Here is a 15,501-nt window from a genome sequence, read left to right on the forward strand (position 1 = left end):
CCAAGGTTTAATGTTCAGAATCTGGTAGAAATGTTTTAAATTTGATACTTAGAGTAATTAGATGGTATAAATCTTTTTCTTGTTGGTATGAAAAAGAAACACCCTTAAACAAATCCATGAGGACTTCTGCTAGATATATCCAGTTCAGATACTTTGATTTCAGTAAGTGCTCTTTTACACAATGTATGAATGTCAGAATATTCGTGGGAAATAGAATTTATTGAGGGACTTTTAAGGAGCAATAATACATGTTTTCTATGAAATAATGACAGCAAATTGCTTTGTAAATCCTGATTGTTGAAACCCTCTCCTCCTAGTGTTGTTTATTTGGCTTTGTGCTTACGAAACTTGCAACACTGTCATCCTTATGTATGAAAATTAGAAGACAAAACTATCCAAACTAGATGACAAGATTCAACAAAAGAGCTTAGTCCAGGATGAAATGATGAATAAATTGGGATGCTAATGGGGACCCGCTCAGACTTAGAGGACACTGAGTGTTACTAGAAAGGAAAGTTCCTTTGCTCGGTAGTAAGATTTCATTTTTCATGTTGGACTGGGTAGGCAAGGTAATTTAGTCAGGCCTTCCTGAGTCATACTAAATGTATAGTTACTGCGGCATACAGCTGATCCTCTTGCTGCAAACCGGTCCTCAGACATTTTTTCTTAAATCATGAGTGTACTTGTATTCGATACCAGCATCACTTACAGCTGACACTGAGCAGACAAACAGCATAGGGATGCACACCTCCTGTGCCAAGGCCAAGCAAAGTTTTGGCATTCCCAGGCAGGACTGAAGGCCCAGCCCTACGGGGCTGTCTGAGCACTGGGTGCTGTGGGAGCGGCTGGCAGCCAGGGCGGCTGCCCATGGCACAGGGTGCCGTGACGTGGGGAGAGGCAGAGCATGCAGGGGCGGATGCAAGACAAGAGAGATGAGAACAAATGTGTGGGTAGGACTGAAGCTAAAGACCTGTGGGGTGCAAGAAGGAACAATTAAAGAGGATGCATAGAGCAATGGTACTGATACAGCCTCAGAGAGGTGCTTTATCGGTAGTGTTTTGGACAATCTGATGGCAAAAGAGAGACAGAGAAGGGAGTGTAGAAGAGATCTAGTTCACCCTGATCATGGCCTCAACCAGCAGCCATGAGGATGGATTTCAGAGGTGCTGTGAAACAAAACCAGCAGGATTCAGTAAGAGCCTTGAGGGGAGTGTCAGAGGATGCCAAGGACTTGCCTGCACAAAGAGCCGCTGGCAGGGCTGGGAGAGACCTGGGAGAGCCGGCGCTGTGCCCAACTCAGTCCGTTGTTCCAGACCATCTCTTTGCATAGGGTTAACTGTACTTTATTTGGTTCCTCCCTGAGAGAGCTTTAGAGCAAACCCCAGGCTAATGAGGGCTCAAGAACAAAGCAAAGTATTGCTAGGTAGGGAGTAACTAAATAAAAATGCATAGAAGAATGCATTGCAAAGCTGTATTAAAACTGCATTGTAAACGGATTTGACTTCACAGAAATCGTGTAATTTTACCAGCATGATTAAAGTGACAGAAGACAATAATCAAAGGCAGCAAATGGAATCACTCGGTGTTTCTAAATGCAAAACTCTATTTAAGGTATAAAACCTGACAGTTTTTCCAGTGAGACTTGCATTAACTGTTCTTTATGTCAAACAAAGCATTATCAAGTGTTTTGAATATTTATTAGTTTTTACCCCTTAATTTAATCAAGCAGTTTATTAGCCTCAAGGTTTAGCCAAGTTGCTTTTCAACTTGAATTGCTGCTCAGATGGTTATTTTGCAAAGTTTGGAATGTTAGTGCCGCACCAACCTCGCAGTGTTTGCTGTTTAAGCGTTGTTTTCAGACTAAGTTAACACTGAAATGCAGAGAAAGTGGGGTATGTGTTCCTAGGCTAGTGATTCTTTATTATCAAGTCTGACTGGTGTGTTTACAGTGAATATTAATTACTCTTCCAACTACTAATAAGCCAGAACTTGAAAGTGTTTAGAATCTGACAGGTCTCCCTGCTGAAAGCAACATTCTAATAGTTCATATAATTTTCCTGGGCTTGGGGGATTTTAACCACATGAAGTATGCTGAGAAATTACCATGAGCTCTCGGCTTGGTTCTGCTTTGCGGTGTCTGCTGAGCAAGGCAATGGCGGGTAGCTGGGAGCTGCTTACAGCTCCTTTCTCCTGCTCTTGTCAGAGTCCTGTGCATGGAGCCATTCCACCTTAGTGACACATGTCCTCAAGTGAAGTGTTAGGCCTGCACACTGGGTCTGCCACACTGCAGGGCTAGTGGGTGGCTAGCACTTCATCCAGAGCTAACCTTCATCCAGAACCCCAATATCTGACTTGATTCCCCATCAGAAGTGTTTCCCCATGGCAATTATGATCAGCATTTCTCCCCTTCAATCACAAAATACCCCTGCATACAAAACCAGGACTACATTGCCCATTGTACCTACTTATTTGTTATTCCCTGCTTAGACATCTTCCAACAAAAACAGATACAGGCAGTATGTACATCATCATTTGATGTCAAGGAGGAGAGGAGCACAAATGCAGAGGACATTTGAGTTTCACATGGCTTACTGAGGTTACCTGTAGGGCCAGGTGGCATCTGCTTTATTATACAGTCTTAAAATTTGTATGCCTACATCTATTTCTAAGTGCATTCACACTGACCTTAGCAAATGGTGCACTCATCGCAGCAGAAGTGAGCAACTTGCTCTCGTGTTCAGGAGTCAGATCTTCATGGCACTGAATTATAAAAGAAACATTGAGTCAGAACGACTGTTTGATTGTGGAAACAAAAGATAACAAGAAAAAAATGGGTGGAAAGCCTGTTCAGGAGTCAGTCTTATGTACTCAAGTACATAAACCCTTTACTATTGAGAGAACAGCACCAGGTTCATGCAAGACATCTTTCATCCCAGCTGCCTGCTCCCTTTTCTGGGTGACAGCACAGAACCTGCCCACTAATTCCTACTGCTGTCACAAGAAGTTGAAGGCTTTTGAAGGTTCACAGTAGCCCCACCATTGCTAACAGGGACTCTGGGATAGGAGACCTTGTCCTGTAGGACAAGGAGCTCCTGGATCCCACTCCATATCTGCCCTGAGATGCTGCCAGATGCCCAGCAAAACTGCTAATGCCAGCATTGGAGCCTCCATGAGAGAGAGAGGGTACAGTACATGTATGTATTTATCATCATACACCTGGAACAGAAGCCACACCAAGCTGCTCCAAGGCTGGGTTTCAATGAAACAGAGCACACCTTGCCAATGCACTAGGCAGTTCACACCCTGTAGCTACTCCTGTTCCTTTTACAGTGAAATGTGCCTTCTTTGGATAGGTCTGAGAAGATTCGTGTTTGCATCTGCCTTCAGTAACTTATCCAAACAAACAGCATGGAGAAATTTTTCTCGCAGCTCCTGTGGCACCTCCTTGGCAGGGGTCCCTTGTGGTTAAATTCTTGTACTTGATATTTTGTGTTAAACATTTGCAAATCATCAGGATATGATTTTACATCTACAGTGTGAGGGTGGAAAGTCAGTGTTACCTGAGCATCCTGAGTGTGCTGCGAAGGCAGCACAGAGCTGAGCATCACTGCTGGTCCAGTCACAGCTGCACATGTCTCTGGCTGGTTTATAAAACCTGCATGAGAAGAGATTGCATTAGCAGTGTGTTGAGTCTTAGGAGTGCCATACCTCTGTTTGCTTTCAAAAATGGACTGATTTTTACAAAGCTATACCACCTCTTATCGCTTTTAATGTTGTGTTCTACTAGCACACAGTCATTCATTGCCCTAACAAACAACATTATTTTATAGTAGCCATGAACACAAATTGCAAAACCAGATTTGTGCAACTTACTGAAAACAGTGGAAAACTTTCCATTGACTTGTGAGCACTCCGTGCTCCTGCTAACTCCACAGCATGGCTGTATGGGGACAACAGATTCAGAGCAAACATTTGACACACCTCTGTAACAAACAGGTGCATGGGGGACTGTTTACTTCTGGTGTCCTGCATGAAGATTTCAGAAAGTAGGAGTTGTATTTTGTTTTTAATTTAAACCACTAATCCCTATAGATTTGAACTGATCCCACATGCAGTAACCAGATAGCTTCACAGGTGTGGAGAGAAAAGCAGTGATTTCTCAGCAAAGCATGCTGATCTGGGCGGGGGGGGGGGGGGGGTGGGAAAATTACCCTTCCATTGATTGTGTAGGGAAAGACACCAGTTGTCTTCAGCCCTGATTGACTCCTGGGCCAGCACTGCAGGGGATGACGCACTGGGGCTGGCACGCTCCTACCTGACACCAGGTGGTGGCAGCTCTTTGGCTGGCCGGATGCTACCTCCAGCTTATGTACAGCTTCCTAAAGCATTTCGTCTTTAATCTTCCTGTTGCTTTTCATCTTCTGGATCCTTCTCAAGTTTTTGTTGCCCTCATTTCCTCACATTCGCTCCTATCACTCTTCTCTCTGCACCTTCTCCAGTCCCTTTTTCTCCATTAGTGTTGTGCATATTGTCCCAGCCCTAACAGACATCAAAGAGATGCAAAGGATCAGATGTCCCTTCTGTAACACAATAACCTTGCTCATGTCGCTGTTAATATTCATGTATCTCCATGTGAAGGCAGTCCTGAGGTGAAGAAGCACCTCACCACTACTGGCAGTGGTTCTGTGGTGCCAAATTCCAGCACAGCTGTCTGCTTTGGTTCAGCAGTAGTTCCTTGCAGCAGCAGGTTTTACAGGTTAATTCCATGATGCTATGAGAAGCTGCACCTTTTTGCGCTGTACCTTCAATGGTTTTTGATTATCTTCTTTGAGTTCTGTGGTAGGGTTGCAGTTATTTCCTTATGCAATTTTGGTGCCCATTTCCTGATAATTTCTTGTCACTTCTTTCTTTCCAGTCTAAATGATTCCCGTAGTTTCATTCATGATTTTTCATTCCCTTCTCTTACTGTGGTGGACAAGTAGCCTTCATGCCCAGGTGATGACGTGCAGCATGTTCCAAAAGAGTCACATGCTGTACCTGCACTTCCATCTGAAAATGGGCAGAGGAAGCAAGGAGCAGGTTCTCAAGGAGGAACTGGTCCGGTGCCTTTGTTGCTCCTCTTCTCTTCCGGAAGCATAAGGAGGCAGTAGGGCAATGTGAGCAAACCAGCCCTGCTCAGCTCTGGCTGGGTCTGATGGTGCTGCTGTCACCCTTTTCACCATATTCCCATGCATTCAAGCTGAGATAGGAAGATCCGTTCAAAATCTGATGAAAAGTTATTAATGAGCATATGCAGATGACATCTCAATCAATTGACTGGGAATTGTATCAAATTGGGAATGTGAGTTGCCTGAATGTCCCTGTTGGGTTATGGACAGCTGGCGGAAAAGAACACTTTCTTTCAAGTAGTTGGAGTAAACACAGCTGAGCTCTCAGCTCCTGAGTGGTCACTACAGCAGCGTAATTTGCTGGGTTCCAAAGTATGCTTGAATAATCATGCAGGGAGCAGCTCAGCTTCTACAACTTCATTTCAAATGTGGCAAAACCAGGTGAGAAGTGAGAAGCTGAACTGCCATCTCTATCTTGTAACACATATGTGAGGGATGACAGCACAATCCGAGATCTTCTGTCGTAAGATCAGAAGGGAATATCCAAGGTCAAGAGTTAAGATCAGGGCTCAAGACAGCTTCTCTTTAGTCAGTAGTCTTTATGTATTGCAACCAGTTATTCTGATTTCTTAAGCCAAAAGTAAAGCCTTGCATTGAGCTTGTGGGATAATAAATGAAAGAATTTCAGTGCAATGGGAACTTCATGGTCAGCTCAAATAAACTCAGCACTAACACACTGTGGTTTTCTGTGTAGGTGTAAAGATGACAAAATATGGGAAATCTGACCTGTTGCCTTTGCACTCTTGCTGACAATACATAAGCTTAAGTAGGTCAAACAGGAACAATGCTCATTTTTAAAAGAGAACTATAAGCATTACTAGTTTCTCTCTCTCTTTTTTTTTTTCCTCTCAGGACTTTAATCTTTTATATGAAGAAGCAAAGTATTACCAGCTGCAGCCAATGATTAAGGAACTTGAGCGATGGAAACAAGAGAAAGAACAAAGGAAACATTTCCAGCCTTGTGACTGCTTGGTTGTAAGAGTGACTCCAGATCTGGGGGAAAGAATTGCACTGAGTGGGGAGAAAGCTTTGATAGAAGAGATCTTCCCTGAGACGGGGGACGTCATGTGCAACTCTGTAAACGCAGGCTGGAACCAAGACCCTACCCACGTTATTAGGTTTCCTTTGAACGGATACTGCCGGTTGAACTCAGTGCAGGTAACCAATGGCTTTTTAGTGCTGGCTCATCTAGATGCTTTTTTTCTTTTTTTTTCTTTTTTTTTTTTTTTATTATTTCTTGTTCAATTATATGCAAATTATTTGCTTCTGCCCAATTACCTTTAGTGCTTATACTGCAAGGAGACATTTTCTGCCTGGTGAGATCACAGTCTTTCAGGTTTTCCTAAGTCTAAGCAGAAAAATAGATTTAGATTTTGTGTATGTTAGTGCCATGCTGGTCTCAGAATGGTGTTATACTGATAAATGCTAATTTTTTCATCAATGTATACCCTGCAGCAGGTTTTTTTTCCCCCCAAAGTGCCCTCAGGAAGAAAGAGAGAGTTCCAAAAACTACAAAAAAAAAATCTCCACACCATTTTATAGAAAATGCAACAATGTGTAAATGCATAATTTATGTCTCACTCATAATTAAATGATGGTGCCTGCGGGATGGACTTAAAAAAATTGATCTCTGCACTTTTTTTTTTTCAAAAGGATGTTCTATAAAAATCGCCCAGAGTATTTTAAACAAAATGTATTTCATTTTATGCTCAGAGTTTTGACATTAGGTTTAAAATTAAACATATGAAACAAAAGAAGATAACTGGACAGATAGGTGGGTGGTAGTGGAAATAAATACGTGGTTTGTGGCTGGGCAGCAGCCTTCTGGGCAAGAAATGCCATTTCACAAGGCACCACCAGCACTGTGGTCAAAGCTCTGATGTAGCTGTCCTTGGGCTGAGGAGAAGGAACAGTGTTGATGATGCTGTTAACTTTCTCCTTAATTAACATGGGAAAACACAGAGCTCTTGGTTTTTGCATGTTTGCCTTTAAATTATGCTAGAAAGAGTATCATTATGGAAATCGAAATCAACCTAAAGGAGCACATTTCCAAAGCCACCGTCACCAGAGGTGCTAGCTGGGCTGTGGGAAATGCCTCAGTGGTCTTGATAAACTTCCCTATGGGCAAATACCCACAGCAGAGCTGGCCTGTGAGACAGGCTGGCCAGACAGGGTCGGGATGGAGGCACAATAACAAGGGAGTTAGAAGAAGTTAGAGCACTTGCTTACCAGTGCTGTCAGCATGCAGCAAGTTGAGACTCTCTCCACTGACACCATTGGACACTGACTGGCAAGAACAGTATGGTAACAGCAGCTTTCATCTGAAAGCATTCTAAAAAAGCAGCAATTTGTGTGATTTTTAGTTTAAGACTTCCAAGTGTTTTATTTAGTTGAACTTAACAGTCCATTGCCTGCAGTTAATTCTGCACAGTCCTTAGCAATTTCACGTTCAGCAAGGGCTGGAGTGGGCTGCCCCAAAAATAGAAGGCTGGAGGTGGGTCAGAGGCAGATCCATTTTCTAGCAGTGGGAATAGTGATGAATTCACCACTGAGCTGGAGAGGGGAGCAGCTGCAGTTCAGTTAAGGTGAGTGGGTAGAGAAGCGTGTTTGTGCTTCAGCCACACTCTGTTTGTGCAATATGGTCAGGGACATTCAAGAAATTAGAGTAACTGAAACAATAAAGGGTCACTGATGGGTGCAGCACAGCGAGCAGCCGAGGCTCACACTTGGCTCTATTAAGTGGCACGCTTTTATCACTGTTTGTAATAAAAGCTGAATGCCAATTATTACTACTGGACTGTGTTTTGAATTCAGTCAAAATCAGTGGAAGGGTCACTTCGTAGGTTGATTTTATGAAAGAAAATTTCTATGTCAGAGAATCTACAGTCTAAACAATTCTATTCAATTACATCATTTTACTGTATAATTAATAGAGTGTTTTCAAACACTTTCTTGAAAATGATGCATTACTGAGACAAAAGCCTGACGAGATCAGCAGCTAATTATCATTGACTGTGATGGACACTCATCAATACACAGGCACTACCCTTCCACTTCCCAGTAGTTTTTGACAAAGCAATATGGAGTCAGAAAATGGAAGTATGGTGGAGTAAACAGCGTGGAGTTAAGGGAGGTCAGTTATAAGGTGCAATGGCTGGTGGAGCAGAAGCACATTCAGAGAATATCAGAGTGCTGTGATAAATCTGCCCGCTCTTTACTGAGATGCATCACTTTTGTCCCGCTCTGCCCTGCTTAACATATTTGGTAGCACAGCTGCAACATTTATAAATCCTTCAGCTCTTTTAAAAAGATTTCCATTCAGTGCTTTCTGTCAAGAGCTGTACATATAAAACACAGAACGTCAACACTGAGTAGGTGGTGGCAACCAGAAAGCAGCAACTCTTATTTAAAACCCACTTGTAATCACATATTGGTATCGTTTTCTTAAGACTGAGTCTGCTTTTTTCAACACCTCACAACAGATGCTGGTGAGATCCATGATCCTACCTTGGAGGAAATCCTCTGATGCATTTCTGTGTTAAGCACTGAGCCGTCACAATTAGGACTGCAATCCTTTAGTATTCTGCAAAATGTAAATAAAATGCAGGAAGTGAGAATGTCATGTTTTTATCTGGAAAACTTTCCAACAAAGTCAGAGCCTGTATCTCCTTGTGCTCAGAATACCAGGAGACAGAGTATATTAAATCTTAGCACAAATCCTCTATTCAGTATTGTGTGCCTGTCTCCTTATATGTAGCAGAGTCACAGCTGATACTCATTTACTTTTTGGCATATTCTTTTGGGAGATTTATAGGAAAGTAGCTCAGATTTTATTTACAGGCACTTACTGGTTTCCCTCCATCTGTCTATTACCTTCAAAAAAGTAATGCACACAGGGCCAAGTTCACTAAATGGAATTTAAATCTGTTCGTGTTCAACATGCCATTTAGTCTCATGCATGCATTGGTGCACACAAACAACTGCTTGGGGCACATGGAAAACAGCCCTTGGGAGACTTTCTCCATAGAACTGAGCACAGCCTCATTCGAGTTATCCTTAAAACTCTACCGCATTTAAACATTCACAGCATTGTTTACAGGATTTGACCAGTTTTGTTTCTTGCCCAGAAAATTGATGATCCCACGCTTTCTAACCCTACATTGTAGCCTGCAGCCCAGTCCTTGGAGCGCAGGGGGAGCAAAAACGAATCGCTTTGTTCTGCATGCGGTGCTTTAAGGGTGTAATGCCTACAATGCCTACCTGGACTGTGTGTTAGCACACAGCTGGCTCGGGAAACAAAAGCCCCGTGTTAACATGCAGCCTTCCTTTGCTTTGGATTGAGGCAAGCCAAGGGCACCCTGGTGCTTGTTTTGTCTTACAACCAAATTGATTTTTAAAAGTTTTTAGCAAGGTTTTGAAGTCGCATCTCTCTCTGAAATTTTACCTGTCAATCCTCTGTTTCTCTGCCCACTTAAATGGAAGAAGCCTCCTTTCCTTTAGCTGAGNTGTCCTCTTCTTGCCTGCTTGCTTGGGTTAAGAACAGGGACACAAAGTCAAAGCACACGCCAGCCTGTAAAACAGCTTAGTGATGTTTTATTCCTCCTTCCCCAGCAAACTCCTGCCTTCTCTGAGCAGGAACAAGTGTTAGTAAAACTATGCTGGGACGTGTGTGTTACCTCACTTCTGCCCTAAAGGCTGTGTACAGCCCAGACAAATGAGAGGGGTAAGCTTCTACTTTTTTTTTTTACCCCTCCCTTCTTTTAACCTCTCTGGGTCCCCTTTTCCTTCCATACACTGGGCTGCTTCTTGCACTTTGATTTCTACAACTTTCAGGGAAAATATTTGGTTGGCACAACTTCCTGAGCTCATAAGGCACTTCATCCCAATGCCAGGCTGAGCTCCTCAGGGTAGGCTGATTTTGAGCAGATTCTGCATGGCAAGCAAAGAAGGGATGCTCACCTTGGCCTCACGTGGGTTTGTGTGCAGGGGTGAGGGCAGAGGTCTGCTGTGCAAACATAGCATTATTTTTAGTACCTCTGTAAGCAATTAGCTCAGGCCTTGAACCATTAAGGTACCACTGCAGTAGGTATCGAAGTGCTTCAGTGTCACTCATGGTGATACTAAAAAGAAATCAAATTATCTCTGTAGCAAACCCATGATAGTGCAAAGTTTTCTCCTGATGTGGGGGATATTGCTGAGACACTTACCTCAATTGAGTGACCAGGTTTTTAACGGAGTCCCTGGAGCTGTTGGTGGCAGAGTCACGTGAGGGTCATTACTGCATTCATCAGGCTTAGGGAATGGTCAGGTTCACTTGGCAGTGTGGTGGTCCCATGTGATGGTGGGGCTGTCACCCAGAGCAGTGCAGGAGGCTTCCCCATTTTGTGACATTTTTCTGCAGAGAAAATCATGCAGCTGCTTTTCCTGCCTGTAAAATAAATATCGGATCAGTTAGTTCACTGTGGTACAAATTTCAGACCCAGTTCTGATTTTTCACATGTGCTGGAGTATCATTAGTGTTAGTAGCCTACGTGGTAATTTGGCTTAGTGCTCACAGCGCCATGGCCTCTGGTAAAGGCTTGGCTGGAGGAATAATGGATGGAGACTGCGCATGTGGGTGTGAATATTCCTGTTACTGAGCCAATCTTAACATGTAGCCCTGGTTCAGCTCTGCTGTGTGTAATGCAGCAGGGCCCTGCCAGCCCTTCGACCCCGTTATAGGTGGGAATCTCTCGTGCACTAAAGGGTGCCTAAGTGTCTTTTTGTCACCCTGCAATGTCATTTTTGGAGATGCTGTGCTCCTGCCCTGGGCTCAGGTGAGCTGCCAGTGGGAGGGAGGGAGCACGGCATCTCCTCCAATGGACCTTACACCGCAGATCTGCCCAAGGTGGATCTGGCAGCCACTCTCACCTAATGCTGCAAAGAGTCTGTGTGCTTCCTGCTCTGCTGGGAAACTGTATATCAACATGCTCACCCATGTGAAAACAAAGCCCCCGTCACACTGCCAAGATCAGTATATCCTGCGGTAATGTGCTGTGTGACAGTCTCAGAAATTAAAGTTGCCCCTGGGTTCCTTAAATTCATGCATCTAAATTGCACCAACTTTTCTCTAGAAGGAGAAAGAGAAAATATATATTTGGGCAATACAAATTAACCTCTTTCTTGGGCCAGAATGTCTCCTTATTGTCCATGTCTTGGCTCCACATCCTGTCTTTGCCGTGCGTTGCTAGAAGCAGCACTCCCTTCCAGCAAGGGAAAATCACAGCTGCGATTTCCATGAAGGTCTGGTGCAAGTGTCACTCAGATTCCTAAAACCTTTTCATCTCCTAAAGAAGAGCTTGCAAATGCTTTCAGCCCTTATCTGCAAGACTGTTCACATTACTAATGAATAATGGGCACTTTTTATTATGACTTAAACCTGCTGTTGATTTGTTTAAGCAGTAAGAGATAGCATCAATATCTCTGCAGTCCAGTATTTTACTATATAATGTAGTAAGCTGTTCTGTAGAGCACTTATTTGTTTGATTAATTTTTGTTTTCTGCAGAGGTTTGCTGAGAGCGAGACTTTAATCACAGTGTAGTCATTTAAGAATAAGTTACAGAATTATAGCTGAATAAAATTCATTCTACGAAGACTGGAAAGACTAAATCCATCATTTAGATCCAGTGCTCCTAAAAGCCTTTATCACTAACGATTGCTAAATATCAAGCTGATTTCTTTTTCCACGTTGCAGGTGCTCGAAAGATTATTTCAGAAGGGATTTAACATGGCAGCTTCCTGCGGTGGCGGGGTGGATTCCTCTCAGTTCAGTGAATATGTGCTGTGTCGTGAAGACAGACGACCACAACCCACTCCAACGATCAGAATAAAACAGGAGCCCCTGGACTAGACCCTACCTGTACTCCTTTGTAACCATAGAAGTGTTTAATAGTCCCTTATGTGAAACACTAAGGATTTGCAAAACAGTATTAGCAAACAGATTTTGACTTTATGTTGCCAATTAGTGGTATTCTGAAACTACCTGTCACATAGCCAGCCATGAAATGCATTTGAAAAACCAGTTGTCTGCTCTCCACGATGAAATTACTGAGCATGCTCAGCATACCGGGCTCGGTGGGAACGTACTTTGAGCTGAACAGCTGCAGTGGTGAAAAAGGCAAAGCTTTGTACAACCCTGACCCCAGAACGGACTTCTGCAGAAAGAGCAATTAAAGCAATTTGAATCTATCAGCAGGAGAAGCGACTCCAACAGCCTTCCCAGCAACAGCCCGAGACGTGACGCGCAGAAGTGCGGCCTCCGAGAGGAAGGTGGTACATTACAAACTGCACTGAGAGCCCTCCCTGGCTGCCATACCTCCTCATATCAGATGTGCTTTACACCTCCGTACGTTACATTACACTTCTGTGATTGTACTCATTCATGCTCGCAAATGGCTTATTTTTATACAACATTTCCAACTGAAATATCTTTCTGTGGACAGAATCTAGAATCAGAAAAGGACCGATTTATAGTCAACTGGTGCTCAGTACTGAAAAACAAGCAAACAGACCAAACAAAAAAAAGCAACAAAAAAATTGAGAAGGCCAGTTATGGCAATACATGCAAAAGTAGGGATTTGGAAGCACAAGATAAAACTCTGTCAAACAAGGGCCACATACCTATGGTGGAGCTGTAGCTCTCTCAAAGCCAGTCATGTTTTGACTCAGAAACTAAGTTTTGCATCGTCAAAGAATTGTGGCTGTGCCAAGCAAGCTCTGCCACCTCTTGTTCATTTATGAACCGTGTTTATGGGGACAACCAGCTCTTTATGGGTCTGGAATTTTTTGCAAAAAGTTGTTAAAACCCTCTACCTTCCACTGTCCGATGAAAGCAGGCCATGGTTTGTTTAGATTGTTTTTCCTCTATATTTTAAACTTATTATTAAAATGCCAATTGTGTATCTGCCCTCTGTTTTTCTCTTCAAACAAGCCCACTGTCTGTAGGAGGTTACTGCTCCTCTCATGAACCAGTATCAACTCTGACTTACAGGGCTTCCTAACTCAGGAGACAGCACCGTTTGCAGGTGCAAGGTTATAAATAGCATTCTGCTCAATCCTCCTTATTGCTGTTCAGCACGATTGGGTCCTCAGTAACTAATTCATGTGTTAATCACAACTTAGTTTCTCCCACATTCATTTATAGAATGCTGTTGTAGATGCTGAATTCTAATTAAACGTTTTAGATGCGTAAATACGGCCATACATGACAGTATTTGAAGGTTAACAATTCTTTAACACCAAAAGATTACAATCAGGCAAAATAAAGATTCAAGTTTAAGACTGATGAGTTTGAAGTGATGAGTTGTACTGAATATGCAAAGCTGCAGCCTGGGCAGAGGTCTGCTTTTCCGGATAAATGTGGGATGTCCCATCCATGGAAAATCAGACCTCAGCAGGCGTTTTGTTTTTAACCCTGGTTGCCCAAACCAGAAATCCCTTAGGAAATCCTTAGCCTATACATATTGACCTGCTAACTTAGCAAAACAGTTGAGCAAATCTGTCTACTTCAAAAGAGTTGTAAAGTTATTTTATTTTGTGGTTTTATACTTGTATGACACTCTAAGGTTCCTAGGCATTGCCATATTTGAATATATGGCACGACATTCACCTTTGTATGTAAGATATCTGTAGAATTGTATATTATACATTTAATATTGTAAAGAACTTAACGTATAATTGTCATGTATTTGTGTATGCACATTTCTTATACAGTACTTCATGCCATAAACATTTCTGTAAAGTAAATGATCAAAAATAAGCAAGTGGGGTGGAACACTCACTGTATCTCCCACGTTGTGTGAAAGGTGAGAAGCTCCGATTGCGTCTCCTCTGGCCTTTTGCTCCATTCAGCTTGATGTAGCCTCGTCTTACAAAAAGAGAAGGAAAAAATGGTTTTATTTATTACTGTCATACATTGAGTTGACTTGAAGTTCAAAATATTCTTAAATAATCCATTCTGCTCCTTGTTTCTATCCCATGTATGCTTTTGTCCTGCATTCCTGACTGGGGAGACTTAGTACTAGCAGAGGCTGAATGCTCACCTGTGCACCCTCCTCCTTTCATTACCTCTCAGCCAGGAGATGAAGGCGGATATGTCACACTTCTGTTTTTAAACGCCCCGCTCTGCCATTCCTACTCAGGCAAAGCCACCATGGAGATGCACATGGGTTGTCTGCCAGCAGAAGCGGCCGCCACGTCCCTGCACGGTGCTGAGCATGGCCCACTTGCACTGAAGTTGCAGGCAGCCAGCTCTCTTACACGCTGGGAAGGAAGCAGGGTGTTTTTAGGTGCATGTAGGCAGTCATTGGAAGTTTTTGTGGTTGGCTGGTTGTTTTTTCTTCGCTTTGGTGTTTACCGTTCGTTTCGCAGCTCAGTCAGGCAGCTCCGGTACTCACAGCAGATTGCAAAGGTGGCATCGTGAGAAGTTCCAGGCCGCACCAGCTGCGTTCATGTGAACTTGAGACGGAAAGTTTGAGCCACGACATCACAGCACTGACTGCAGAACAGCACTAAGGCAAGGAAGACATGTGGAAACAATCACTTGGTTAGAAGAAATATGCCTTTAAAAAAAAAAAGTTAAGCTAGGACATGTTTTTTTAGTTAGTAACTTCAGGTCACTCATTTAAAGTTTATTACAGTTTCATTTGTATCTTTTTTACTTCTTTCCCTGTGTTCTTAGGCAGCAAAATCAGCAAAAACCAATCTGAATTTTTTACTTCTGGCCTTATATGATAGCAACGTAACTTAATCAAGGACATCGCGTTGCGTCACTAAAACAGGTTTTAAAATATCACCGAATCTCCAATAAAACCGGTGTGCAGCCAGCAGATGTTTTCATTACAAAGGCCAAAAAGCAAATGTAGCTTGGTTTTAGCCTGATGTGATGGAACAGAATTGTTCTGACCCTTTTTTTTTTGCTGAGCACCGAAGCTGTGGCTTAAAGAACGGTCTTTGCCAGCCCTCTTTGTTCAACTCCATGGCACTGCTCTGCTCCCAAGTCTGAAAAGAAGTGGAAGAAAGTTATGTTGTGCTTATTGGACCGATTGCCCTTGAAAAGGCAACTGTTGAGTGCATTCATTCACTGCATTAATAGCATCGAGGTTTGTTGACAATTTTATTAGATATTTGACAAAGGATAAGAATCAGCACAACAAAACATCGAAGTATTTGGTTTTAATATTTCTTTGTGGGTATCCTGTTAATATTTTAATGCAAAATGTTTCTGAACAGTGCTTAAGAACTACCAGACAATGTGAAATTCATGTTTGATAAATTAATGCTATGTCACTCGAT

The 15,501-nt window shown here is 42.8% G+C and overlaps 1 protein-coding gene across 5 annotated transcripts in view; it reads left to right on the forward strand.

The window, feature by feature from the left end:
- Positions 1–15,498, forward strand: part of KCTD15 (potassium channel tetramerization domain containing 15) — a 42,772-nt gene extending 27,274 nt beyond the window's left edge. For all 5 annotated transcript variants that reach the window (XM_032446998.1, XM_015874043.2, XM_015874045.1 and 2 more), the window contains 2 exons: positions 6,021–6,326; positions 11,903–15,498. In XM_032446998.1, the coding sequence (XP_032302889.1) occupies positions 6,021–6,326; positions 11,903–12,058 (462 nt within the window). In that variant the 3' untranslated portion in view covers positions 12,059–15,498. The remainder of the gene's footprint in view (positions 1–6,020; positions 6,327–11,902) is intronic.
- Positions 15,499–15,501: the final 3 nt, after the last annotated feature.

Source organism: Coturnix japonica, chromosome 11 (assembly GCF_001577835.2).
Source record: "Coturnix japonica isolate 7356 chromosome 11, Coturnix japonica 2.1, whole genome shotgun sequence".
In the NCBI taxonomy this organism is placed as follows: Eukaryota; Metazoa; Chordata; class Aves; order Galliformes; family Phasianidae; genus Coturnix; species Coturnix japonica.